The sequence below is a fragment of the Halictus rubicundus genome, chromosome 9, assembly GCF_050948215.1.
Source record: "Halictus rubicundus isolate RS-2024b chromosome 9, iyHalRubi1_principal, whole genome shotgun sequence".
Classification (NCBI taxonomy): Eukaryota; Metazoa; Arthropoda; class Insecta; order Hymenoptera; family Halictidae; genus Halictus; species Halictus rubicundus.
In genome coordinates, this window is record NC_135157.1 from 16,226,493 (window position 1) to 16,253,022 (window position 26,530).

Genomic DNA, 26,530 nt, shown 5'->3' on the forward strand with positions numbered 1-26,530 from the left:
CTTCCTTGAATATGGATGGTACCATGGTATTGGGTTGTAAAGGGGTGTTAAACAGAGCTGCAATGCAGCCCATAAAAAATTAGTAGAACGGTGAAATAAAGAGTAAACTAGAATGTTTTCGAGTAAAATTATTTAAAAATAGTTCTAATGTGTTTTTAAAGTCATCTAGTAAAAATCTTATGGTGCTGAGGTGGAAAAAATATTTATTCATGAAAGAAATTTTTTTTTAATTAATAATAACAGTAGCTATATATATGAAAAAATTTAAGATAGTGTTGATGACAATAGCTCATTATTAAATTAATATTCAGTTTGGTCGCTTTTAAACTTCGATGTGAGATCTGTATTTGTTCGAATTTTTCCGGATTTTCCATTTTTTACAACTAAAGTTTGCAACTACAAACTTGGAAAAAAAAATAAAATACGTATCATTACAATTAATATTATTCTTAATTTATATTAATTAGAGATTTTGTACACAAGATTTACATGTTAGTTACATATTTCATGTACAACAATTAAGCTGTACGTTCTAATCCTGGTTAAAAAAATAATGTGCGTTCAGTTTTATGCTAAAAGACTGACCGGTTCTGTCCCAGGAAAGACTGACCGGTTCTGTGCCATGCTAAAAGACTGACCGGTTCTGTTCCAGGAAAGACTGACCGGTTCTGTGCCATGCTAAGGCTGAGCAGATGTCAGCACTATATCGGGAACGCCGAAAACCCGGGCGTGAGCACTCTCATTCCTCTCTGTTACGAGTATGTATCTGGTAAGGTCTTACAATTAACACATTTGGAGTGGCGCTAAATTACAATTGTAAAACTGAAGCATATACGTGATATACAGTGGTAGACCAGTCACCTTTTGGGGTTCCGTGTCGTATGACCCAAAATACCGACGAAATGTAAGAGACATTGTTGTTTGTCTATACAATTCTAGCGAACAAAGTGATCGATGCACGCAAATAGTGCAAAATTCGTATTTCTTCTTTGACATTAGAAATTTACTAGATGTACGTAGACTTTTGCGATCGACTGTACACCGTACCACTGGGCACTGCGCAGACGCAGCGATGAGATATTGGCCGATTTCTCGCGCATGCGCGGCGATTTTAACCTCAGTAAGACAATTCTGGGTAAAATTAGAAAATACTCTGATCACCCTGAAAAATTTTTAAAAATTGTTATGATTTGATTTTGAGAATAGCGAACTCGACGCCTCTTTGTAGCTCCTCCAATATTAGCTGCCATTGTATAATAAAATATTAACAATGACTTATCAAAAATTCGTAGGACTCATCTCGTCACGGAAGAGATTATTCCCGTATTTTCCCGCCAATATCACTGCCCCACTACCTTTTTCTCATAATATAGATATATGTTTTGGGCGCGCATGCGCGAGAAAACTTGGCCAATATCTGATCACTGCGTACAACTGGGCGCTGCGCAGACGCGGTAGAAGTGTAGCGGAGTGAAGGTGTCACTTGTGTCAGTTCATTTCACCCAGTAACCTGTTACGGTAATAGGTTAAAGTCCACCTGTGTTTTAACTAGCTAATTTTTAATCATAAACGCTGTGTTGAAAGTGCGATCGAAGCAGAGTGTATATTTATCGTCCATATCGAAGCTGACCATATTGAATATGGACTTGGACAACTTTCTTCAACAATCCAAGGAGGCTTTGGTAAGTTTTGTTCGAACTTGAAATTTACGTATGTATTGTTGATGTCTCATATAACTTGATAATCGGAAGGAGTGCGAAAAGACACTCGTTGTTACATATGTCTTCGAAGCAAGTGAATTCGTTTTGTTATTCGTGACAAAATTGTTCGTCTTAAATCATGTACATTATGTCACTACATATTTACATATATCGGCACGTGTACGTATAGCGCACGAGATGCACGTGTACTGCGAGTGTATTGTTATTGTTCGCTTGCGCGCCTCCACGCGGACTGCGCTCGGAATACATTAAACAGAATAGCATTCGTTATGCATGCGCGGATATACCAACTCATTTTATGCATTTTAGAAAATAAGAAATAATAAATAGCGTTGAAATGTTATTTGCTCCTTAATAATTGTTATTGGCAGTATTGTAAGTGTACACATTTTTTTAGTCGAACTTACAAGACTATGACAGAGTCCGTGTTGTGATGGGTAACGGCACATGTGACTTGGATTCCGCGGTATGCGCATTGGTTCAGGGATACTTGGAGTATCTCGACACAAAGGAGGAGTGCGAGTTCAATAGAGTAGCCATAATTCCATTGATGAATATACCGCGAAGAGAGTATTGTATTAAAACGGAAGTGGTCTATGTTTTTAAACATTACAAAATCTCTCCAGATTTATTGACGTTTCGGTAAGTTGAGATCGAACACAAGGAGAATACCGTGATCGACTGTTCTTTTCGTTTCTAGGGATGAAATAGACTTGAAAGGACTGACGGACAGATTTGCTGGTACAACTTTAGAAGTAGTACTCGTCGATCACCATGCCCTTCCAGAAGAGGACAGTTTTCTAACAGACTCTGTAATCAGGGTGATTGATCATCGACCGCGAGACACAAACTGGCCATGGCCCGATAGAGATGTTTGCATAGAAACTGTGGGAAGCTGCGCGACTCTGGTGGCTAGACGTTTTCTAGATGCACATTTGGCGTACTCGGACTGCCGGATAGAGCATCTTTTGCGAGGTACAACGATGGCTACAAAAGACCTAGTTTTGTCGCTCTTCCGTCAATTGAAACTCCAACAGGTCCGATCTTAATTGACACGTTCAACTTGTCGGAAGAAACCAAACGCACCACTCCAGTCGACATTGAAACGTTGGAACGACTCGAACATTCGATCAATCACACTGATTCCGAGGATTATCAATTCGACGATCGAAACACTGTGTATAGTCGTCTTATCCAAGCGAGAAACGATATCAGCGGATTGAGCCTCAACGATCTGTTGATTAAAGACCTGAAAGTGGTCGAGGGGGTGCCGATCGTTCAAATGCCCTTATTAGTTCGGGTAAGTTACGGACTAAACGTCCGAAAACCTTCATCCTCCGAATTGGCTGGAATTTTGTAAATACGGTTTTTTTTTACAACAATGATGATTGCGAGCTGGATTTTCGGCGAAAGAAATTGTTTACCTTTTCAATGTCATTTCTCTTAGCTTACCGGCACAGCGTAGTATAATGGGCGAGCCTTTTAAAACAAATAATCACAGCGCTTGGGCATTCCGCGGATCCAAAGGATTGGGGAGCGTACACGTTCAAAATTTGAACCTCTACTTTTCAAGGGGTTCTCTTTTATTCAGCCTCCAATAGAAATCGTACTGTCGCATTACATTTAGAAATTCATCGCCGCTGAACCGTGGCCAATACCATTCGATGCCATTTGCAATTTCGCCGTGGCCAGGAATACCAGGAAAGTCGTTCTGTGCGGAATGTTAATCGGGTCGGACGAGATGAAAAGAGAATTTGCTCTTTTTTCGCTATCCTGCGACTCTGATAATCGACGTTTCGACTTGGCAGACAATGCTTCGATACGTTCCAGTGAGATCTTTAAAGAGGTCTGTGTAATAGCTGAAACTTTTGCGTACGTTTCGTTGAAATTCAATTTGTCGGATAATCGGATAATTAATCGAACGTTTTACGGACAGATGCGCATGCAGTTTTATTTGGCTGAACCGTCTCTCGAGTTACGGAATGGAGAAACGCTCGTAGATGCCAATGGAAAGTGGGAAATTTTGATAGCCGATCAAACAAATCTAGCCGTCACACGGAAGCATATAGTGCCGATGGTTCGGAACATAATCGAGAATGTGCCTGATTTTAAAAGCAATAACCAGTTCCGCCCAAAGTGGGTAGAAGAGAAGTCTGATTGTTCTTCATCGCCCTAAAGTGTTATCGATAATCATATATTGAACAAAAGTCAACGAATGTGTTCTTTGTAAAATGTGAATTTTCAACTAATAGCAAACATGTAATTATATTCGTTTCAGAGTTATAAGATTTTATCCCTGCATTTCATCTCTGTTTGGACTATGGTATGTCGCGAACGAACCTAACGCGAAATCGACGAGTCGCTAGGATCGTTAGTAGGCCTCGTAACTACAATTTAATTGATACAATCCGAGCGGTAAGATTGTATCGCGTGGGAACGTGCAATTACCAGACTAGGATATTTTCGAAACTACGAGAAGCTGTAGTTCCCAGCTCGTCTAGATCGAGAACTTTTCTCGAATGAAAGGATGCGAACCACCAATTATCTCTTATGTTCTTTCATCTATCGCGGCAGCCTCTATCGAAACGAATAGATTGAAAGTTGTTATAATGTTTCGCATAACAGCTGCTCCTCCGCGCGTTGTCCCGCTCTTCGTACTCTCGAATCGTTTCACCACCACGATCATTGTCGCGGATGCTGACCAACCCTTGCAACAGCTACCAGCGAAAAGCCTAACAGCGCGGAGTTGCGCTTTACCGGTTGCGCGTGGTGCGTTGCGCGTGCACCTAGTCAGCCGCGCGTCTCGTCTCGACGACGCGAATGCGATACGTATTCCCGAAAACCGAGAAACAGTCGTGCAAACCGGTGGGCCGAATATTCGTTTAGAGTCGCCGGTTGTTCCGTCACGGGCTCAAATCGAGTTACAATGAAGTTGATGTCGCGCCTACCGAAAGTTGTCGCTTCGTCCATACGTGCCGACGATGGGAGCCGTCGTGTTTAGAAGGTAAGCAAGGCACTGCTGGCGAGGAGATCCTTGGAACGTTCGGAGTCTGGGCCGCTGGGCTGGGCCCTGTCAATGGTCGACGCGAGAAGGAACGTTAAATTACGGATCCAATCTTCCTCGCAGGGACGCTATGGTTGTTTTTTCGAAGTGAAAATAACGCGTTTGGAGCGCGTACGTTGAAGATGGGAGGTGCCGGGACACGTTGTTCGAATCGATCGTAGAAAATACTTATTATGATAAGAATGCGCCGATCCAGGACGGTGCATCTAGCACAGCAACGATCCGAATCGGAAACGAAGGAAATCGTTGTAAACGTGGAACCTAAACGCGACGCGAAACGAGCATGGTCAGGGTCTTTTCGTGTTCCTACGGTCAGCTCGTATTGATCGTGCTTTACTTGTTGCACGCATAGCAGAGCTCGACCCCGTGCGCATTCCCCAACTACAACTCGAACTCCAACCATCTTTGTCTTCATTTTCCGTCGGCGAATCTAATTAACGGCCGAACAACGAGCCGCGTAAACACGATCTTTGCGGTCCTGTCGAGCACGATTCGATTCTCGCGTGAACGCGTTCCTCGCTCCGTGTAAACATCCTTCCTGACGTTGTTTTACCCCGGACAGGAACACGATGCGTGTTGATCGGTCGAGAACAGGTTGCTCGGTTTCAGGACAAGGAACGACGACACCGATTTACTCGACCTATCATGAACTGTAAATCCACCGAAGCGCGTATCAGGATCCGACGTGAAAATGCGGTGCACGTTGTTAACCGTTGTCTATTTGGCAATGCTGGCCGCTGGCTATTCGCCGCCCATGGAGGACTCGACGAGAAACGTATTCGGTGAGCCAGCACCGCTCGTCTCGAAACGATCGAATAGAATGGAATAGTGAAACAGGAAGGGACAACAACCTGTGTCTCGTATTCCAGGTGAATGCATCCTTCCGTTGGGCATGGAGGAGGGGAAAATTCCGGACGATGCCATCACAGCTTCCTCCAGCTACGAGAGCAAATCTGTGGGCCCTCAAAACGCGAGGTAAAGAAAGATTAGGCGAAAGATTAGCTACGGACAATCTGGAAAGCAGCACGTTCGGTTGTCCGTTTCGTGAACCTGCGAGAAACTTGGTCTATAAAGAAATTACCGGAACAGAGGAGAAGGCTAGGACTAGTTGCAATGATTCGTGACCTTGATTCTAGAATACGACAAGAGAAGAACGGCGGAGCATGGTGCCCGAAGGCGCAGATCAGCAGCTCCATACGAGAGTATCTGGAGATCGATTTGACGAGGAACCACCTGATCGCGTGGACCGAGACTCAAGGACGGTTCGGCAACGGTCAAGGCCAAGAATACGCGGAGGCGTTCTTTCTCGAATACTGGCGTGACACCAAGTGGCATCATTACAAGAATTTGAAGGGTGACAGAGTTCGTGTCGTCGGTAAATCGACCGCGGGAGTCGTCCGCGTTGCTTCGATTTTGCGATCGTTCGGATCGTCGGACAAACAAACAAACAGACAGAGGCGGATTTCCGAGTCCCGGGGAGATCGGACTATTAGATTCGGGTTACGGGGGCGGGAGGGGGGGGCAGGGTTGATCTCTGGTGTCTGGTTTGGTCTCTTGTTTCGAGCGCAAAGCGAGACGTCTCCTGTGACTGTTGCACGAATAATCTAGACTCGCGGGTACGGAAGGCGGCATCGAACGAATCGTTGATCGTTTCAGGTGTTGCGAGGGAACAGCAACACGTACCTCGTGGAGAAACAAAAGCTGGACCTGCCGTTCGTTGCGAGCAGGGTGAGATTCGTGCCGTACAGTCAGCATCCTCGGACCGTCTGCATGCGAGTCGAGATTTACGGATGCCTGTGGGATCGTAAGTACGCGACGCGACCTTCGACGCTCTTCCGACGTACACCGATCGGATCGAATCTGATCTAATCGAATCTAATACAATACACGTTCGCAGAATACGTTGTCAGGTACATCGCGCCCCGTGGAGCAAGAAACGGACCCGGCGGGTGCAACGTTGAAGACTCGTCGTACGACGGCGACACGGAACTCGGCTCCGATTCCTTGCTGGTCAACGGCCTGGGTCAGCTGACGGACGGAATTTTAGGCGAACTTTCCGAAATTTTGTCCTCGACCGGCTCGGCGACCGCCACGAACTGGGTAGGATGGTCCGATCGCGACACCGTGCAATTCCTATTCGAGTTTCAAGAGACACGGGAATTCGAGAACTGCTCGATCCACGTGGCTCGTTTACCAGAACTGGAAGTCGAGGTTCGCGCCTTTCCTCCGCCCTTGTCCCCATCTTCTCGAACCGGTGCTACGTGATTTTCTATACGTTCAGACCTATGATCGTTCGCCGTTTGTATTAGCTGAACGACTGAAAACTTATCGCAGGTCCGGTCGTGTAGGAATTCAAAATTATTCAGGTCTTCCTAACTCGGCACGATTCTCGCAGATGTTCTCGCGGCTGCAAGTTTGGTTCTCCACCAACGGCGACGACTACCAAACGAATCCAGACATATCCGAGACGATTCCGATCGACGGCAGCGACAGCGGCAGCACCGTTTTCACAACTTCGATCCCGTTGCGATCCAAGATCGGAAGATTCGTGAAATTGGAAGTCAGCTTTGCCGGGAAATGGTTGCTGCTCAGCGAGATCACGTTCCACACGGGTACGATGATACAACGCTGTTTCGTGTTGATCCCGTTCTCTCGAATTAACACGGTTTCGTTGTTACGATAGTCGCAGGTATCGAGAACCGTTCGATCGGCACTTATGTGCCTGTCGATCGGGCGTTCGGCGAGGACCGGAATCAAAGCGAATTGTGGAGGAAGGTGTCCGAGCTGGAGAGTACGATGTCCGGCTTGAACGAGACGGACATTTACAAGATCCTGAAGGACGATGATGCGACCATGGACGCTTTCCCCGTGGGAAGCTTGCAAACTTACGTCGGCCTGGTCAGCGGTCTGCTGACCGTGATCGTTCTCTTTCTGACTTGCACAGCTTTCCTGATCAAGCAAAGGGGCCGTAACAAGATCGCGCTCTTGCAGAAGCACACGGCTCTTCTCTGCGACTCGTCCGCTCCCGGTATCGCCATCAACCCGAAGGACGTTAAACTCCACAGCTCGATCGTAAACGGACTGTCTCTGATCCGCAAACCGATTATCATTACCATGGCTACCTCTTCCGCCGCCACCGTCGACTCTGCCAACGCGACCATCGCGACAGCCGCAAGTCCCACCTCCACCTTATCAGCATCGGCAACAACGACGACAACAGCAGCGACAACAACCACGGTGAACGCTACCGCCATCGCGAATAAAGCGCTCGTCGAGACCGACTCGAGCGACACCCAGGCGGATCACCAGCCGGTTCGTTCGCGAGCCAACTCGCACGTCAATCAGAGTCATCGTACCTCAGCCTTGTACGAGAAAACTTGCCAGCTGCTTTCCGATCAAGATCTCATTCTCGCGGAGGCGAACGCTTCCACGCGCCCACCAGAATCCTGTCCCGGTGAGTCCCGACTAGGACTTCATCCTCGTCCCGTCGTTTTACAATTTATATCGTCGAATCCTCTTGCAGAATTCAAATGCAAGATTTCGAACTTCGCGAGGAACAAATCGACGGAATTCGCGCTCTCGGTTCCAACGGTGGCCGAGACCAAGAAGCCAATCTATCAATCAATCTCGGGAAAATCGACTCGAAAGGTGCACGAAGGATACTACGCTGCTACGGACATCTTGACGGTAAGACGCTGGCGAGAGTGGCATCGAAGCGTACGCGCGATAACTATAGTATACGGTATAATATCGTAGTCACGTTTACTTTCGAATTACCGTGTAATATCGACACATTTGTAGATCAAAAGGCGAGAGCTGTCGTCGACCGTGAGCCCGTTCACGCCGTTACACATCCGAGAGAAGGCTGGCAAGGCGATTGTACCTCGGACACTGGACACGCGCAACATCCGGCGCATTTCTAGACATAGGCTGCGGATTCTTGATATGCTCGGCGAAGGGAACTTTGGCTTGGTAAACATTGATTTTCGATCGCTGTGCGAGTAGTTTGCAGAAAGGAATTAATAAATCACGCTCGTTCGCGCTAGGTTCACTTGTGCGAGGCGAAAGGGATCGCGAGCCCGGACGTGGGGTCTGGATCAGGACAAAATCGGCAAACCGTGATCGTTCGGTCCCTCTGGCGGGGCGTCGTTGACTCCTTAAGGTACGCTTCGTCATTTACGCCATTTATGGCAGGTATAACGTCGCGTACGACTCCGCAGGATCGATTTTACGAAGGACATGCGCGTTCTGGCGACGCTCAGAGATCCACACGTGGCGAGGATGATCGCGTTGGTCGAGGAAGAACCGTTCGGAGCTGTGTTCGAGTACGGCGAGTTAGGGGATCTGCCTGCGTTTCTCGAAAGCCGAGGGACCGTCGCCGAGAAGCAAACGATTCTCAGGTTAATCGATCTACCGCGACGAATGCCGGGGAACGATCGATCCGATTCGACTATAACCGTCTTTCCGTTTTCAGCTATAGCGATCGCTTAAACTTCGCCCGGCAAATCGCGTCGGGCATGAAGTATCTCGAGTCGGTGAAGATTCCGCATTGCGACTTGGCGGCCAGGTAAAACGAAACTTTGAATAGCCGACCGTAAATCATCGTCCCCGATAAACGCGAAAGTTTACCGCGTTTCAGGAACTGCATCGTTGGACAAAATCTGACGATAAAGGTGTCCGATCATGCGATGTACTGCAGCAAATACGACCATCATTATTACATGGACGCGTACAACGGTAAAATTCCCCTGCGTTGGATGGCGTGGGACGCCGTCATACTGGTAAGGAACGTTCGTTTCTCGATTTTCGTCTTCAGTTCACCGCTGTTTTTCATCTTCAGAGCGCGCGGAACTGCCGAGCGGACGTTTGGTCGTTCGCCGTGACTGTTTGGGAGATTTTCACGAACTGTAAAGAGATTCCGTACTCGGACTTAACGGCGGAACAAGTTTTCGAGAATTGCAACCGTTGGTACAACGCAAACGAGAACGAAAACGTAACCGGAAACGGGAACGGTCTCAAAAACGCCGACGAGAAACATCAACCGCGAGTTCTGCCGAGACCTAGCGGCTGCTCCGACGATCTCTATTCTATCATGCAGGAATGTTGGAGCAAACGGCCCGAGGACAGGCCTACCTTCGAAGAAATGAATCGTTATCTCGAGAAACTCGCGCACGTCTGAAAGGCGCGAGGTACTCGTTCGCGACTCGCACGGACCAAATCGGTTACAATCAGCTAAGATGCATCCTGTTTCGTGTATGTAAATTTATCTTTTTTATGCTCGTCCAGTCTCCTCTCTTTCTCTCACTCTCGCTGTCTCTCTCTCCCACTGTCTTCCTATCTGTGTCTCTGCGCGGAACCGTCGCTCCTCTTCCCGTTCGGTAACGCAAATTTCACACTTTCGCGAGATTCTCGTACAAATCGATGCGTCGCTCCAGGACGTTCTGGCCATCGACTCGTAATGCTCAACTAGATTTACTATGGACTCTGGTCTTTACGTATATATGCGTGTACGTACGAATATATGGAAATACATGTAAATTGTATGTCGCGCGAGGTGACCGCAACCGAGGGATGCAAATGAAGGGATTTCGAAAATGTCGAAAATATCGGAAATATCGCCGGCAAACCGATTGGTTCGCGAACTGACGCTTCTCGTTTTCACGCAATACCGCGCATAACTGTCGCAACGTAGATAGAATACGGCAGCGCGTGCTGGTCACTCAGATTTACCGGTATACTAATAGCAACCTCGAAGATCGAACATTTTCTCGGAGACGTGCAGCGGAAATCGAAGTACGGTGCTGAAGGTAATTAACGCCGCCTGTTTAAATGAAAATTACCGATAGATCATATCAGAAATCGTAAATCCGTCGCCGCACGAAGTTTTTGTCGCAACATTACCTCGCATACACACGGTGCTCGTACACGTGGCAAAAAACCCTTCTGCAAAAGTGCTCGGGTGGCCAATATTTTTGTCGGCGGCTCCGGTCGAACAGCCTAGCACCTCGAATGTTTCCGGTATCGGCATACGGTATCAGCGTTGCACTTATGATATACGACTATCGTGTAAGTAGAGTAAGATTGCGCGGGCTCTCGAGAGGCCTCGGCGCGAGGAGGAAGTTGTTCTCGGTTTCGCGGAAGAATCAATGTTTCCTATTACGTTTTTAAGCTTTCGACTAGACTAAGCGTTCGTTTCGACTTGGAACGAACATGGAAAACTTCCGCGAAAACGCGCGCGCTCGGTCACTTGGACGTTTTATATCTAGAGAATTCGCAACTGGCGTTGCTACGCTGCAAACGAAACGAGACAATCAATTTCGCGAACGTTGTTTCATGGACCGAGCGACACCGTATACTTTGTATGTCGTCGAACGGCAATTATCGATCGGCTCGACCGGCAAGATCTCGGCTTTTCACGACGATCGATACTATAATCAACCGTGGCGTCGTCCAGCGCGTTCGCGCGCACTTCTCTATCGAACAATCCTTTCTATTTACGGTTATCATTAGTATGGAAATTTGTAATACAAGTCGCACTCGTATATTCCATTATTATAAAAATTATATTCTTCATATTTCCAACGTTACGACGTTACGAATAAACATTGTTATACCATCCGTAAAGTTGTCGCATCGTTGCCTAAACGTTCATTCGCGGCTGACAATAAGCGAAAAGGGTTTTGGTTTTGATTCCGGGGTCTACTCGGACCCGCTCGGTTTTCGTCGATCCTCGACCAACGGCACGATATTCATTTCTCGATGGAACTCTTCGAGCGGTTGATCCCAACGTTCCTCGAAGTAAATTCCCAGTATGAATCTCGCGTTGAGACCGGTTCGAATAGCCCACGGAAGATGATGCTTTAGATACATCTGCCTCTGTCTGAAAGTCGCGCGGTGCTCTTTTTATCTTATTGTTATTCGTTATCGTACGCGCGTCACGGCCGGAGCACAGCGTCGGCCCGTGATCCCATTTGATCCTATTACCTTGGACGCAACCGATAAGCGCCGAATACCGCTCCGCTCCAGCACATCGGCAAACGCAATTGCAACGCCTCTATCCACTTGACGGAAACTTCCCCGAGCATGGTGGTCGGCATCAGAAGCATCGCGTGAAATATGTCGTGCGTTTCCCGATACCGTTGCATCACGTACGCCAAATCGGTATCTTCGACGAACCTGACCAACGGTCTCGAATCGGGCGACACGTTCTGCAAAAGAGGAACTCTACAATATCCCGTTGCCTCGCAGGAACGTTGGTCTCTCAAAACTATTAGTCTTGATCGACTAAATTACTTTTGATCGACCATCCCGTTCGAACAAGTAAAGAGATCCACGGGAAAGCCGTTTTTCCGCAAACGAAAAATCGAGTCGATTGTTTTGCCCAGTGTTCCTGATTTCTCAACATTTTTCATTTCTCGAGAAATGAGAGATAAGACTTCTCGTGAATTTTTAATAAAATGAAAAAATATTGGGAAACTTTTACCAAACTTCTATAAAGTGAAACAGTACGGTTTTGCTTTGAAATTACTTCTTAAGAAGCATAATGCGTCGAATCAGACAAATCTACTTCTTTTTTTTTTTGTAACAAAATCTGTAGCCGTAGAAAAGTTTCTTTCATTTTGTGTGGATGTTGGCTTTATCGTATACAGAACATCCAAAAGTTGCTGAAGATTGGGTGTCCTTCTTTCAGTGGACTCAAAAATTTGGAATTCCTTTGTTAGAGTCTGGAATTTATTTTCTTCTGCCGCTAAGCTCTCGACACTAAATTCTTGAAGGCTATCTGCAATTTCTAATTCTAACTGTTTTTCCAGTGATAGTTCCTCATTCTGAGAATCTGAAAGTTTTCCACTATTTTCATAAGAATCATTGTTACATTTTCCAAAAAGTCTGCTTAGAATTCGTTTTGCCATTTTATGCATATCTGCCTTGGATGTTAAATAAAAAAAAATGTATCTTCTGAATCTTTTTGCAGAGATCATGCAGATATTTTATAAGGGATACAACAATCTTGTCCCTTCTTTCAGATATTTCTTCTTTAATAACAAGAAACTACTCAATTCAGTATTTCGTTTTTCTACAGTTTTAAATAAGAATTTAGGAGAATTTAAGAATTTATATGTTATAAAATAAACGAGATTCATAAGAATCTTCCTAGATTTAAATTCCTCGAGAAATGAGAAATGATCAATTATAAAATTTCTCGGGAAGGAACACTAGTTTTGCCCCGTCGGAAACCGATTTCCTTGTAAGTGGGAAGCGTACTGGTGTACATTTCGATAAGGCATCGAGCTGCGCAAGCCGATTTCAGGGCTTACGTTCGCGTCCAAAAATTCACGGTAGATTCTGCCGACGGTGCCCGCCGGCAAGCGCTTCAACGCGTCGAGATCGACCGTGGAGGAGGATATGCGTGGCTGTTGCTCGAGTATGCGACGTCCTTCGGGGGTGGCCAGCATTTGTCGGTGACAATGGACGAGCGCGTCGGACCCGGTGGTTTCTCCTAGGCACGCGATCATGTCGCCGCGAAACGGATTCGCGAAGGATATCGCGGCGGCGCCCACCGTCAGGACCGCGCGCTGCATCCGCGTCAGATCGACCCGGTCGTTCGCGTAATCCCTCGCGAACGACGCGTCGCTGAGAAACCTTCTGACCGTGCCAACCGAGCCGCCTGAAACCGATATCGAGGAACAATAAACGGTCGAGATCATTCTCCTTCTCTATCGATAGAATTTATTTCGATAAAACGTTTCTTTTTTTGTACACGCTCTGTACACGTCGCAGATCATTGGTTTTCCCCCCCCCCTAGAAACGTACGAACACTGTTTTGCAGTCTATATACTATTTACAAGTGATTTACTACTAGTTTACATCGATCCATGGAACTATTATGGCCTTTTTTTGCTTTGGTATGAGGGTCGTCTCGCCGAGCTTCGCTATTCTCGCTCTCGTACACGCAGGCAGGCACACGCACACGCATACATTCTCGATTTATTTCACCGTGTCGGAGTTCGTCTGCAAGTAACGAGCGAAGAAAGGAATCAAGAACGGGGAGAATGATCGAGCTACGCTCTGGAGTACCTTGAGAAAAAAGAATCGGACGATCACGATGACGAGGACGAGGGCGAAGACGAAAACGAAGGCGAAGACGAAATGAAAGACGAATAATATATCGTTCGAGATTACACGCTTTGAGTTCTGCTCGGTTGATCCTGACCGAGCGGTGAGTATTTAGGATCCGACGATTCTTTCCTCCGGAATGTGACCCACGTGTAGACCAGGCTACCGATCACGCTCAGATTCAATCCTATGAAGTTCAACCAGGTGAATATATAGTCGCCGCCGACGATCATCCCGAGATATGTGACGCATATGTTTTTCAAACAGCCGATTATCGTGGTGGTCAAGGCGGAGTTGTGCATCGTACAGAGGATCATGCTGTAGGTGAGCACGAACCCCATCACGCAGGAAAGCCCGAACTGCAGGATAAAGAAAACGTTGTCCCAATGGGGGTACTCGATGGTGGAGCGCGCGTCTCCCATCCAGCCGGCGATCGCGATCGCTGGAACGATCATGAACAACGAGTTATAGTACATCAATCCGAATTTTCCTAGCTCCTTCGATTCCAGCTTCTTCTTCATGTAGACACCGTTCGCGGCGGTGAACAGGTCGTTCAACAGTATGAACAGGTAACCCTCGAGATTGAATGCGAGGTCGTTCAAGGCCGCCACCACCGCTCCGGCGATCATCGTGTAGACGCTCAACTGAACGGAAACGCGCGCCTTTGCGCCCAGTATATAGTACTCGGCGATCATCGTCATCAGAATGCTAAATCGTCTGAGAGCGGTGAACATCGGCAGGCTGAGCTGTTTCGTACCGCCTAGTCCGAAGATCATGTTACCGATGTAGATCACCGGCAACGGCCATATCTTTCCGAACGTTGCCGTTTCTAGGTTAGGAAACTCGACGTAGCGCAGCTTCTTCGCGGCCAACAGCAACACGATCGTCGCCAGCATCTGACCTATGCCGAGCACTTGGAACGATGGGAACTCGAACGACGTCAACACCGTTTTGTTCACGACCGTGATCATCAGAGACGACAGCCCGTAAAACAGGGCCGAGCCGACCCGCTGAAACACGACGTTCTGCTGTTGCCCCGGCATACCGATCGACTAGCATCCGTAGATTTCGTTCAGGTTCTCTGTGTCGCTCGCTGTCAATGGTAATACAGCCGTAAAATTGTCATCTATCGTGTCACGTGTCATGGAACGTAATACTCCGGCATAACCTTAACATATCTCCCTTTTCTTCCTTTCTTTTCGTTTCCTTCCTTTTCTGTGCCGTTGTCCCTCGTAAGTACTCGACGAAATGGTAACCGTGTTCGAATTGATCCTGATAGGTACTGCGAGCACGAAAGCCGTTCAATGACTAGTCCAACGTTCTACTCGATTTCTGCCACGCTTTTCGTTGACGTGTTCGTCGAATCCCTCGTGTCGTCTCGTTTCTACACGACGCAATCGTTGTTTACACACAGGTACACAAAAGCTTGCCTTCGCACTCGCGCTCGCTTCTGTACCAGTTTTTCTCTTTCTCCTCCAACACTCCCTCCGCTCGTTACTTGCAATTTTCGTAATTACTTTCACGTCGGTGGTACGGAGTATGGCAAGAATGTCCGTTGCTTGTCTCATTATACGCGATTTGGTCTTTCGATAGTTTGAAATCGGAGAACAGCGATCCTTAGTGTTATCAATTCCAACGATAAAACCATCGAGAATGAAAACGAAAGTTGGACAACGTCGATAATCTCAAAAGGAATTTAATCGTTTTCAATCGGCTTTCGTCGCGTCTTTGCGATGACCAACACCCGGCGTCCACTCTAATCCTATACATATACTATACATATATTATCGAGAGCGACCCAGAGAAACGAGTTCACCTTCTTATGTCGCGGTAACCCGTGGCGGATGACGTACTTACATTTTTGGATCGACGATAACATACTGTACGTCGACAGTGTACGTTCACAATTGTTGACTGTATTGGTTACCGATAATTCACGAATTTGGGCTTCTTGTAATTTGTAAGAATCGAGTATCCGGTATTATTTGTTCCTGCTTTGAATGGTCGATCGCAGGCTCGATACGACTTGACGCGAGGCACTAAACCACTAAACTAAAGTGGTGTCGAAAGCTCGGAGGATTCCTAAAATTTCAACAAAAATTCCCCGCAGTAGCAAACGTGTCTAGGGATTTTAAGTTTCTAGCTTACAATAGTTCCGCCTTGCACCGTCGTCGTTTTCGTCACGGACCTAAGGGACTGTGCATAATTCTGTGAGGGTGAGGCTAAAGACGAAAGGGGTATCAACTTGTCGGCCATCTTATGTGGTTACAGAATTACCTGGAACAGAACCGGCATCATCTTTTTAGCCTGGAACAGAACCTGCATCAACTCTTTGGCCTGGACCAGAACCTGCATCATCTTTTAGGCTAAATCAGAGTCTACATAGAAGACCCTCTTTCAACATATGTAGAAGTAGCATCCACTAATGATGCAGGTTCTGGTCCAGGCTAAAAATTAAACTAGGGGGCAGCACTATACCGGGGACACTAAAATCCCGGGCGTGAGCACTCTCATTTCCTCTCTGGTTTTCGTGCATTTCGGCGCTCGGTCAGAAGCTAAACGAGAAACCAGACGTGAAACTCGATGAAATTTGATCGACGCTGTCGACAAACGACGAGAGATGGCAAAGCACGGACAACGATAGTTTACTTTTCGCGCCATCGCTATGTCTAACCTGTACGGAGTAGAGGTAGCACCGTGATTTTATACGGGAGAAAAAAGAATCGTACCGGTTCGAAAATATCTGACTCTGCGTTCGATTTTTGCGACGTTTCATGCACAGTATCCGTTCCGGGAAAATGGAAGAAGTGACAAAATGTAGATACATCGATTGTCTGGACGGTCGTGGAAAGGAGCAAATACTTCACGAGCTTCCCGTTTGCGATACCAGTCTTTGCGTGAGGTGGTTGATCAACAGTGGTCACGTGGACCTAATCGGAAAAGATTTGGACACGTTACGGTCCATGAAGTTTTTCGTCTGCAACAATCATTTCACGGAAGATTGCTACCTGAGCAAAGGCACTTTGAAAGAGAATGCGGTTCCCTCGCCGCATTGGAGCGATCTTTCAAGAACGTTAAAGTCTACGAAATCGCAACGAGTAAGTAATCTCTCTTTTACTTCGTCATTGTCGGTAAACCGCAGATTTTATGCGATTTTATGCATTCACGAGAAAAATGAGTAGGTGAGATTTAAAACCGGTAAAAAGATCCAACAAACTTCAGGATACCTCGGGGATGTTGTGTTATTATTAAATCGTTCAAATTATTCAGAAAACCTTCTCGAATCTGTTGCATACGATACAGAAAGCGATTAATTCGCGTAAAGGTCCGTAAAGATCGACGGATGTCGATGTCCAAGCGATACGAACGATAGCCTAACTCCGTACCGTTGTTTTCCGTAGAAGAGTCAACCGAATGGCCAAGAGAATTCGATGGAAGGCACAGTAGAGGCTAGCCAAGGTTCGGCAAATAATTGCCCTTCCGAGTTCGAAGCGAACCAGTGGTGCCGAACCTGTGCTACGAAGAAACACAATCTCGTAAGTATGACAAGCAAGGGAAAGGGCACAGAGATGAGTCTTCTATCGAAACTAAAACTTTTGATAGAAATTGACGACGAGGACGCGCTACCGACAAAGATGTGCGACGAATGCGTCGATAAATTGGAGCAGTCTTACAAGTTTTTCCAACAGATTTACGTAGCCGACAATACGTTGCGTCACGTTTTTCCGAACGCGCGCGCGAGCAATGTGTCCCGTAAACCGTTGTACTCGCTGGGCGAGCACCTGAAGAAAGAGCAAAGGGAGAAGGAGAAGGAGAAGGAGATAGAAAAGGTGAAAGGAAAAGAAGAGGAACTGGCGGATTGCGCTCCTCGAATCACGCGAGGTCTGTTCCGGCGTGGACGAGGAAGGCCCCGAACCCGAGGTTACGCCGGCAGGGCGAGAGGAAGGCAAAGATGGGGACCTAGAGCGAGTCAGATGCAGATTCCGATGCCGGTCGCGAGCATCGTTTCAACTTCGATTCACGATTCCAGTATCGACGAGCCGAAGAACGAGCGCGACAACGAAAAGACATCGGAAGAGGGCCAGAGAAGCACGGTGTTCTCGTTGCTCACGGACACTTGTCACAGCGACGAGGAGCTCGATTGGGCGGACGTTTTGAAGTTAATGAACTGTCAGCCGCCGCAACGGACCCCGAAAATCCCCGTCGACGAACCGATTAAAACAGAGATCAAGGCCGAGGTCGAGGTTCAAGTCCCGGTGAAGCTGGAAGTGGAACAGCCCACGGTCCCGGAACCGACTAAATCGCAGCAGAAATCGCAAGAAAAGGAGAAGGAAGTCCCGATCCCGAAAGCGATCGAGTCGCCGCCGATCGCGTCGTCTGTCCAACCCGAGCCAGAGACGAGCCGAATCCACGTCCCTGAAACTGCGCCCGCGCCCTCGCCCTCGCCCTCGCCCGTGCCTGTGCCACCGGTCGAAAGCAAAACCGTTCACTGCGAGCTTTGCAAGGAGACGTTCAATTCGAAGCGCGAGCTGCAGACGCATTCGGCCGCGGTGCACTCTCAGTTGTCCGGCCACGTGTGCACCGACTGCTCGGCCAGCTACGAGAGCGAGTCGTTGCTTGCGAAGCATCGCGCGCTGCGCCACGGACAGAGGAGATACCGTTGCGAGTATTGCGACGCCGAGTTCCTCGAGAAGAGAGTGCTCCGAGAGCACGTGAACAAATGCCAACGGCCCGAACAGACGAACTGCTCATGCGACTTGTGCGGAGTCGCGTTTCCTTCGAAGGAAGACCTCGCCGAGCACGTGGCGAGCCATAGCAAATGTCCTGCCGCGTCGTTACAGTCGGAAAATGCGTCTTCGAAGGATCCCTCGGAACCAGATCAAAACAGAGAGGTATCTGCCTCCACCTCTGCCCCCGCTTCGACGGTGGCTGCGCCTCCGAGCAGCGACGTCCCACTTACCAAATCGAATTCCAGCGACGATACTGTTCCCGGTGCGAACAGCACGCAAGAAGCTAACGCCGAAGAGCGTGTACAGGAACACGCGCGAGACTCGAAATGCCCAAGCTGCAACGAGCAGCTCGAGGACACGGAGGATCCGAGTAGCCATCGCGCGAACTGTCGGGCGACCAAGAGGAAAGACACAACGTGCTGTTTACTCTGCGGCAAGAAATCGTTCTCCTCGACGGAGGAGTACGAACGGCACCTGCTCGAGCATTCGAAACGATCGAGAATGTCGCCGTCGTAGGAACAGAAGACATCGGGTCTGCATTGCATGATGATTGGGAGTGTGATTTATTTCGACTCGTCGTCGTTGCGACATATCATCTTCCGCGATTCGCCGCTTTCTCCGCGTGCTTGCAGCGACGAACCGGACGTCCGAGTATAGATACAAAAATTACTCGACTAACAAAATTACCGGCTAAGTACAACGTTTGCGTTTACGGTCCAAATGTCCTGCTACGTGAACACGTCCTGTCCCGTTATCGGAACAGGTGATATTCTGTACATGTATTTTCTCACGTTTCTCGATATAGCTGATAGCCGAGCTTCAACCGCTTGCCGTACGATTTTGCTGTTTAGGCAAACGGAAATTTCTTTGCCTGGAAAACAAAGAAAGTTTCTATACTCGTAACAGCGAAATAGAATTCTAGAGACATCACGTCGCCAGTCTGGCCCGACGTCGTATCGCGAGCGGTTGAAGCGTCAGCAAACTCGCAAAGTTCCCTTGCACGGATCGTCAAATTTCTTTCGTACAGCAGGGCAGTTTGGGAAGTCTCGTTCGACGTGCGCGCGCCACACGTCCCCGCGTACACTTACACATGTATATTGAGCGCGACGACAATACCGATGATTCGCGAGCGCAACGGTGCAAGTTGCGGCTTTCGATTTATTTACAATCGGTCGGGCTCCTCGGCGAGAAATTTGTAAAGATGTGCACTATATAATAAATACAGCGTGTTTCCTTTATTTGAGAATCGCAGTTGCTGGTTTCACGAGTAAAAACTACTGTTCCGGTCCTGGCGAGACTTCGAACGATGCGCGCGTCGGTCGATGAACGCAGCCATTCTCGAGGAAGGAATCGTCGTGCCGACGGACACCTGCAACCAAGACGATTAACGTGTTTGCTCGAGAAATTCCCGATCCGTAGATTCGTTTCTGCACGGCGCAGTAACCTGTACCTGGAACCAAGGCGACGACAAAGAGATTCGAGCAGTCGCTCTTTCCTCTCCGCGCAGACACAGCAGTCCCCTGAGAAGATCCTTCGCGTCGCTCGATATCGTCGCGAAATATTCCTCGGGGAAACAGAAGTCGCATTTCAGGATGTTGGTGGTGGTCTCCTCGATCGAGTCGTCCAAGAACGGCGAGAGTCCGCTGCAGCGAAACAAAGATGAATCTCTCTGCCGGGAACAGGGGTAGGACAGGTAGAATACGGTACCTTAGAAGCACGTAGATGAAAACTCCGGTGGCCCACATGTCCGTGTACGGGCCCATCGGTTTCCCGAGAACCGATTCCGGAGCCGCGAACTCCAGATCCACCGGTGGCACGACCTGGTCCAGCGGCGCGGTTTTCACAGCTTCGCCAAAGTCGATCAGCTTGACGGCATCCTTGTCCCGATCGATCAGCACGTTCTCCGGTTTGATGTCCAGATGAGCTCGTTTCCGGGAGTGCAACCACCATAGCGCGGACAACAGCTGACCGGTATACCTCGAGACGGTTCCTTCCGTGTAGTCGATCTTGCCAGCGAGATGCGCGAACAAACTCGAACCGTTCACTCTGCGGATTCCCAGGGAAACGTATTGCGACGACAACCTTTGAACCTGAGGATCAAGGGACGAGAATCGGGTACTCACAGTTCAAGAACTATGGTGTCGGTGTCCGGTTGCGGCACCTCCTCGAAGAGAGCGAACGCTCGGACGATGTTGTCGTGGCGAGCGGCTCGCAGCAAGTCGTATTCGGCGCACGTCAACGATCGAGACTGTTTCGATCGGGACACCTGCTTCAGCGCCACTTCTCGACCGGTTCCCTGGTCCCTGGCTCGATAAACTCTCGCGAACCTACCGTTCCCCAGCTCCTTCGGCTCCACGTACATTTCGGCGAACCATGCCGCGGCCGCTTCGCGACCCACGACCTCGGCGTTCTTCGAAGGTCGCGGACTCTTCACGAAACCCAGGAGCGCCGCAGAGTTGTCGTCGACGGACGTTGCGATCGATGGTTCGTTCACGGTCGATTCGTCGATCGGGCTAGTTTCGTTTGCGGCGTTCCACACGTTTGGACCGATACCTGGAAGATCGATTGGTTGTCATTGAATTCGCACGGGCCGCCGGTTTACGGTATTCGCTCCGAGAGTAAACACACCTGAAGGAACCGTGAAACAAAAGAGAAGGGTATTCAAAATTATCAAACCCTTCCCGTACTTCAACGAGTGACGAAGATTTTGGCACAAACGTAAATGTCACGAGTACGACTCGTGGACTGAAAATCTGCCGAATGCAAACATCACGAGTCAGAGTCGTGGAATGATTTACAAAGGACTGTATCACAGGTATTAGGTTGGGGAAAAAGAAATCCATCATTTTTACGTGAACTGCAAGACTTTATTTAACGTGTTTCGGATTGTCCGATTTGGGTCAAATATGCACCGTTTTATATAGTCCAGACCTGGCAGCAAGCGATTACCATGTTTCTCTTCCATCGCAAAACTTCCTTAGTGATAAGAAATTGGCATCGAGAGAAAATTGTGAAAATCGATTACTAGAGTTTTTCGCCAATAGGGACCAACACTTCTATGAGAGAGGCTTCACGAAACTACCTTTAAAATGGCAACAAATTATAGAACAAAACGGTGCATATATGAGCCGAATCGGACAATCCGAAACATGTTAAATAAAGTCTTGAAGTTCGCGTAAAAGTAATGGATTTCTTTTTCCCCAACCTAATATTTACATTTCGGCTAGTATTGCAACTGTTTTCGAGTCTGTATACCGCGCTTTCGTCGAACTAAATGGCACGGGAAAGGGTTAACAAACTACCTCTTTGCCAAAGAATTTACTTTACCGATATTAGGTTCTAGCAAACGGGGACGAAGCGTGTTTACTCGTCGATCATTCTTGGAGCGAGTAGCGTAACTCGGGGGGAAGCGTCGGGAACGTACCAACAACTCGCAGAGGAATTTTCGCCGAGCAAGAGCCTGTCTCGTGATCGACGCGGCAATGGTAAACTCCGGAATCGGAGGGCAGGCATGGAACGATCTCGAGAGAGAGGGAATCGGCCGTTTGGCAGATCCGATACCGGTCGGTTCTCTCGATGTCGTCTCGTTGGCCCTCCTTCTTCCAGGAGACGATCGCCCGTTCCGCGCGACGAACCTCCAGCACGAGACGAGCCACGCCACCGGCCGTCGCCCTGATCGAACACGGAATAGTCAAGATCGCGGGCGGACCGTTCTCGTCCGCGGGATGCTCGCGCGGAACGCGAACGTTCTCGGCCGCCTCGGTATCGATTCTCCGCGGACGGAAAGACCATGCGCGGCTGATAGACGAATTCGGAACGAGACTCGCCGGGATCCAGAACTCTTCCTTCCTCCCGACCACCGGGGAGACGATCAACCCTGGACCGTCCAATCGAGAGATCTCCAGCTCCTCTCCGGCACGCAATTTCCCCCAATCCGCGGTCAACCTTACTCTGCTACCTGGAACGATCTGCGGAATCTACCTATTAACATTGCGGCCACTCCATTCCCATCCCCATGCACCGGCTCGCTCTCTCGATCGTTCTACCCGCGATTTTTCCCGCCTCGAGTCGTCCGATTCGCCGACGAGAACCGTTTTTCTCTTCCCCCGTTTCCCTTAACTACTACACCCCGTGGCAGAATGTTTCCGATCGGAGGCATAAAATATTACTTCACGGGGTTAAAACTGATCGGAAACGAAAGAAGGGGGCTTATTAACGAATGGAAAACAACAAAATAACACAAGCTTACATTTATTATGGCAAAGAAACGAACGAATAAACGAATTGTCACTCGGAGAAGAGTTTCCGATTAATACAACTGCTGGAAGAAAGTTTTCATTTCCCATCAGTTTTAACCCCGTGAAGTAATATTTTGTACTTCTAAATTGTGAATGTTTTCTCTAAAATCCGTTTCAATGCCTCCGATCGGAAACATTCTGCCACGGGGTGTACAGCTTCTTTAACACTTTGGGGACGGATAGGTCCCTCGGTCCCGGTACAAACAACAATTAATTTCGTTACCAATTTCCTTCGCGCTCGCTCTCTCTTTCTCTCTTTCTCTCTCTCTCCCCCGAGGCCCGAACGTTCGAGCCGTCCCCAAGTTGTTAACGCATTGTTAATTCGTAAGCTCGTCAACAACCGCGCCGTATTCAATCACCGATCGATACGGAAGCAAACAGAACGGAGAAAAAGCGACAGAGATTAATGCTTTCTACCCTAGGGTAAGACGGAAAATGGAAACAGAGAGAAAGTAAGAGAGAGAGAGAGAGAGATGGCAGGCAGACAGACAGAGGAAAAGATAGCGTACAGCAACATCGACAGAGAGCAATAGCACCGGCAACGAAACCTATATACCATTTCAAAGAGAATTTCACGGTAACGGAATGCTGTCCACAGTGGAATGGTAAACGATAACGGTGGCGGAGACGACGGCGGTGGCATCGGCAAGGACATTTAAACAGCGGTGACGACCACAACGACGATGACGACGACGACGACGATGACGATGACGACGACGACGACGACAACGACGATGACGACGATAGACAACGACGAAGAAAGGTATGTCGTGCGCGCAACACAGAACAAGAGGTAACCGCGGTCGAAACGAAAAGCACGATTACATCGATTGTCAGGATCCCGAAGCGTCTAAGTAAGATGTCTCTGCGATGCGTGCAATGAATTTCACGGTTGGTCCGTTTGCGGAAAAAATACAAACTTGTTCGGGAAAGGAGGAGGGCGTCGCGCGTCGCGCTTATAGCATCTCTTCAAGGACAAAAATTAGAGAACTGATCGCTGCACCAACGAAAAGTTATACGATAGAGAGGGAATAGCAGCAGGCATCAAGAGGCAGAGAAAGAAGAATCCTTTTGCTGCAATTGCAAGAATTCCCAATTACGGATAAGCAAATAGATTTGTACGGGGGTCGTTCCGCGCGAAATCGCACCGGGTATGCTTCTCGGAGAGCAACCTTCTCTCGGATTTCGAGTTCGAATCCCGATACGAAAGATATCGATATTGTACAGTGTGTCAAAAAATTATATGTCACGGCCACCGTAGCGTGATTCTACACCTACGATTTGGTACAAATTGACATGAAAAACTCCCCGCAAAATTGACCTTGAAAATCAAGGTCAAAGAACAACAATTTTTTTTTGTTTAATCGTGTTCTACTGGTCACAAGGGTCACCTTTGTGAAAGAAACCATGGGTCGCGTATCAACCGTTCTCTTAAAAAATGATGTTGCATTTCTTATAATTTTTTCAGCTTCTTTCTTTCATTCTGTAGTTAGGGAAATAGTAGTATCATGATTATGATAATTTCATACCCAACGAGACAGCTTACTGATGGTACCCGCTGTATGATAGTACGCTGTTCACTCATATATTGGCGCTGGATGTAAACAATTTACAAATAAAGAAGCTGCGAAAATGATAAGAAATGCAACATCATTTTTTAAGAGAACGGTTGAGATGCGACCCATGGTTTCTTTCACAAAGGTGACCCTTGTGACCAGTAGAACACGATTAAACAAGGTCAAGGTCAATTTTGCGGGGAGTTTTTTTATGTCAATTTCCACGAAATCGTAGGCGTAGAATAATTGTAGCCGTGACATAATTGTTTGACACTCTGCACACATTTCGAAATCCGAGCGTAGAGAGCTCGCGAGAAGCGAGGCCGATTTCGCGTGTCGAACGACCGGTACGCGTATCGTAGTTGGAGTCTGGTGGAATGTTGTCGCTTACCGGGATCGAGTTGTTGCGAACGGGCGACCGTGGTCGCAACGTGCTCCGGAATCCTTCGAGGAAATGCAGTCTGCTCTTGGTGGGGCTCGGGGTCCTCGAGGATTCGTCGAAAGTACCGGCACCGGTGCGAGATCGTTGGAGAAGCGACGTGGTGGTCGTGGCAGCCGCAGCCGCGGCACCGGTTGCGGTCGCGGTCGCGCCCGCTGTCGCTGCCGACGTCATAATCGCCGCCGCCAGGGTTTTCGCAGCTGAAGCGGTGGCGGAGATCGTCTCGTTCTTTCCATCCTCGTTCGGTTTCGACGAGCACTGCGATACCGTCGGCGAAACCGTCGAAAGAACGCTTCCTCGACACGGAGATTCCGGGCTCGCGCCACGACTGTACGGCCAGCAAATTATAAATGAAATTTAAACACGGTACCGCATCCATGGACGCGTGCGCCTCTTCTCTTGGTCTGACGCGGTTACCCTATTTCGTCTCTGGCTCCACTCAACGCTCAGATCATGTCCTATTTACTCGTACCAGGGTCAACCCTTTGCACTCGGATTAACTCCGAAATCAAGTCCTCTGACCTAGAATATTTCCTTCATACGAAATTTATTACTATTCTTTCAATTCAGAAAGAATATTAAATCTATGAACACTTTGAACGCCAAACTAGACACCCCGAAAATCCCATAAAATCAAAGTAAGTTATTTAATGAAATAAAAATGGCAAAAAATTAAATGTTCTTGCATGTTACACACAAATAATTCCGTCAGCCACATATGGCTGACGTGGCGCGTTCAACGTGTTAACACTAGAACTACCTAAACGTGACTTAGACTTATCCCTGTATGATAACAGCAAGATTGAATTTGCTCAGTTTTGAATGTACTCCAAAGAAGAGATATATTAAAAAAATTCATCGTTTCAGTAATCGTGAAAGAAGGAGTCACCTTCACCAGTCATTCTGACTGGTTCTAGTGTTAATCTAGATGAATATTAAATCTATTATTCTTTGCCAGTCGAGTGCTAAGGGTTGATCTTGTCGCCACCGTAATAGTGTCGCGTCGCCTCGAAAATTTTGTCGCCCGGTGTCGATCAACTTTTGCAAATTGCATTTTCAGATGGTAGTCGTTTCCTACTGGTTTCACCCTTTACAAGTCGGTGGCCATCGTGCGGAACGCGAACTTTGTACGATAATGGTATCTCTATTGACAGAGAACGTATCCGAGCGAAAAATAAATAAAGAACCGAGTATTGTCTCGCGGACAGACAAAAAAATATATTCCGGGAGACAGTATCGCAAAAATTCAGCTAGATTCGCACGTTGGACCACCGTTGGAAGAAAGTAGAGGGTAAAGGGTGAAACGCGAGCGAATCAACGAAGAAACACCAATCACCGAAGCCCCGATACCCCCGCGTATCCAGTACCGTTGTTGCTGTTAGTTTATTGGAAAAATGTTTGTGCGGACATCGAGGAACAGGCGAGGATAGAACGATCGACGCAGTACCGTGTTTTTTTTGTGGCAAACGATAAGTGAAACAAGCTGTTAGTCGAACAAGAAGGTAAGTAAGTATTGTTAGAATGGGCGTGGGAGAAGGACGCATCACACTCGAAGATGTTGATCAATGTACAATTTATTCTAAACAAAATGTTTACGGTCTCGCGGAA

The 26,530-nt window shown here is 47.9% G+C and overlaps 5 protein-coding genes across 15 annotated transcripts in view; 3 read left to right on the forward strand and 2 right to left on the reverse strand.

The window, feature by feature from the left end:
• Positions 1 to 1,460: 1,460 nt before the first annotated feature.
• LOC143357081 (exopolyphosphatase PRUNE1-like) lies at positions 1,461 to 3,994 on the forward strand. 3 transcript variants are annotated; one of them, XM_076793284.1, is made up of 6 exons: positions 1,461 to 1,682; positions 2,119 to 2,363; positions 2,422 to 2,696; positions 2,759 to 3,021; positions 3,349 to 3,567; positions 3,658 to 3,994. In XM_076793284.1, the coding sequence occupies exons 1-6, from the start codon at positions 1,641 to 1,643 to the stop codon at positions 3,895 to 3,897; spliced, it is 1,284 nt and encodes a 427-aa protein (XP_076649399.1). In that variant the 5' UTR covers positions 1,461 to 1,640; the 3' UTR covers positions 3,898 to 3,994. The 3 variants fall into 3 exon arrangements, with proteins under 3 accessions (XP_076649399.1, XP_076649400.1, XP_076649401.1); XM_076793285.1 differs by having other exon boundaries at positions 2,795 to 3,021; XM_076793286.1 differs by lacking the exon at positions 3,349 to 3,567.
• Positions 3,995 to 4,593: 599 nt separating this feature from the next.
• LOC143357527 (discoidin domain-containing receptor 2-like) lies at positions 4,594 to 11,234 on the forward strand. Of its 2 annotated transcripts, none has more exons than XM_076794083.1 (15): positions 4,594 to 4,725; positions 5,380 to 5,567; positions 5,655 to 5,760; positions 5,922 to 6,147; positions 6,442 to 6,589; positions 6,683 to 6,996; positions 7,181 to 7,397; positions 7,469 to 8,239; positions 8,309 to 8,472; positions 8,587 to 8,757; positions 8,832 to 8,947; positions 9,006 to 9,185; positions 9,260 to 9,352; positions 9,425 to 9,566; positions 9,626 to 11,234. In XM_076794083.1, exons 2-15 carry the CDS (start codon positions 5,477 to 5,479, stop codon positions 9,962 to 9,964), a joined length of 3,078 nt encoding a protein of 1,025 aa, XP_076650198.1. In that variant the 5' UTR covers positions 4,594 to 4,725; positions 5,380 to 5,476; the 3' UTR covers positions 9,965 to 11,234. The 2 variants fall into 2 exon arrangements, with proteins under 2 accessions (XP_076650198.1, XP_076650199.1); XM_076794084.1 differs by having other exon boundaries at positions 9,266 to 9,352.
• A 95-nt stretch (positions 11,235 to 11,329) lies between these two features.
• LOC143357528 (UDP-sugar transporter UST74c) lies at positions 11,330 to 15,739 on the reverse strand. 2 transcript variants are annotated; one of them, XM_076794087.1, is made up of 4 exons: positions 14,681 to 15,733; positions 13,101 to 13,450; positions 11,770 to 11,993; positions 11,330 to 11,665 (listed from the first exon to the last, which is right to left on the reverse strand). In XM_076794087.1, exons 1-4 carry the CDS (start codon positions 14,940 to 14,942, stop codon positions 11,485 to 11,487), a joined length of 1,017 nt encoding a protein of 338 aa, XP_076650202.1. In that variant the 5' UTR covers positions 14,943 to 15,733; the 3' UTR covers positions 11,330 to 11,484. The 2 variants fall into 2 exon arrangements, with proteins under 2 accessions (XP_076650202.1, XP_076650200.1); XM_076794085.1 differs by lacking the exon at positions 11,330 to 11,665 and having other exon boundaries at positions 11,857 to 11,993; positions 13,966 to 15,739.
• A 607-nt stretch (positions 15,740 to 16,346) lies between these two features.
• LOC143357238 (uncharacterized) lies at positions 16,347 to 19,145 on the forward strand. The gene is made up of 2 exons (XM_076793572.1): positions 16,347 to 16,997; positions 17,301 to 19,145. Exons 1-2 carry the CDS (start codon positions 16,674 to 16,676, stop codon positions 19,143 to 19,145), a joined length of 2,169 nt encoding a protein of 722 aa, XP_076649687.1. The 5' UTR covers positions 16,347 to 16,673.
• Positions 19,146 to 19,168: 23 nt separating this feature from the next.
• The window catches only part of Trio (trio Rho guanine nucleotide exchange factor), a 31,245-nt gene continuing 23,883 nt past the window's right edge, over positions 19,169 to 26,530 (reverse strand). For 3 of the 7 annotated variants that reach the window (XM_076793567.1, XM_076793565.1, XM_076793566.1), the window contains 6 exons: positions 24,875 to 25,250; positions 22,054 to 22,597; positions 20,753 to 21,182; positions 20,337 to 20,675; positions 20,080 to 20,272; positions 19,169 to 19,998 (listed from right to left, as the gene is read on the reverse strand). In XM_076793567.1, coding sequence (XP_076649682.1) covers positions 19,891 to 19,998; positions 20,080 to 20,272; positions 20,337 to 20,675; positions 20,753 to 21,182; positions 22,054 to 22,597; positions 24,875 to 25,250 — 1,990 coding nt within the window. In that variant the 3' untranslated portion in view covers positions 19,169 to 19,890. Of the gene's footprint in view, positions 19,999 to 20,079; positions 20,273 to 20,336; positions 20,676 to 20,752; positions 21,183 to 22,053; positions 22,598 to 23,836; positions 24,002 to 24,874; positions 25,251 to 26,530 lie in introns of those variants that run through there. The other 4 variants (XR_013082790.1, XM_076793568.1, XM_076793569.1 and 1 more) reach the window with 4 other exon arrangements.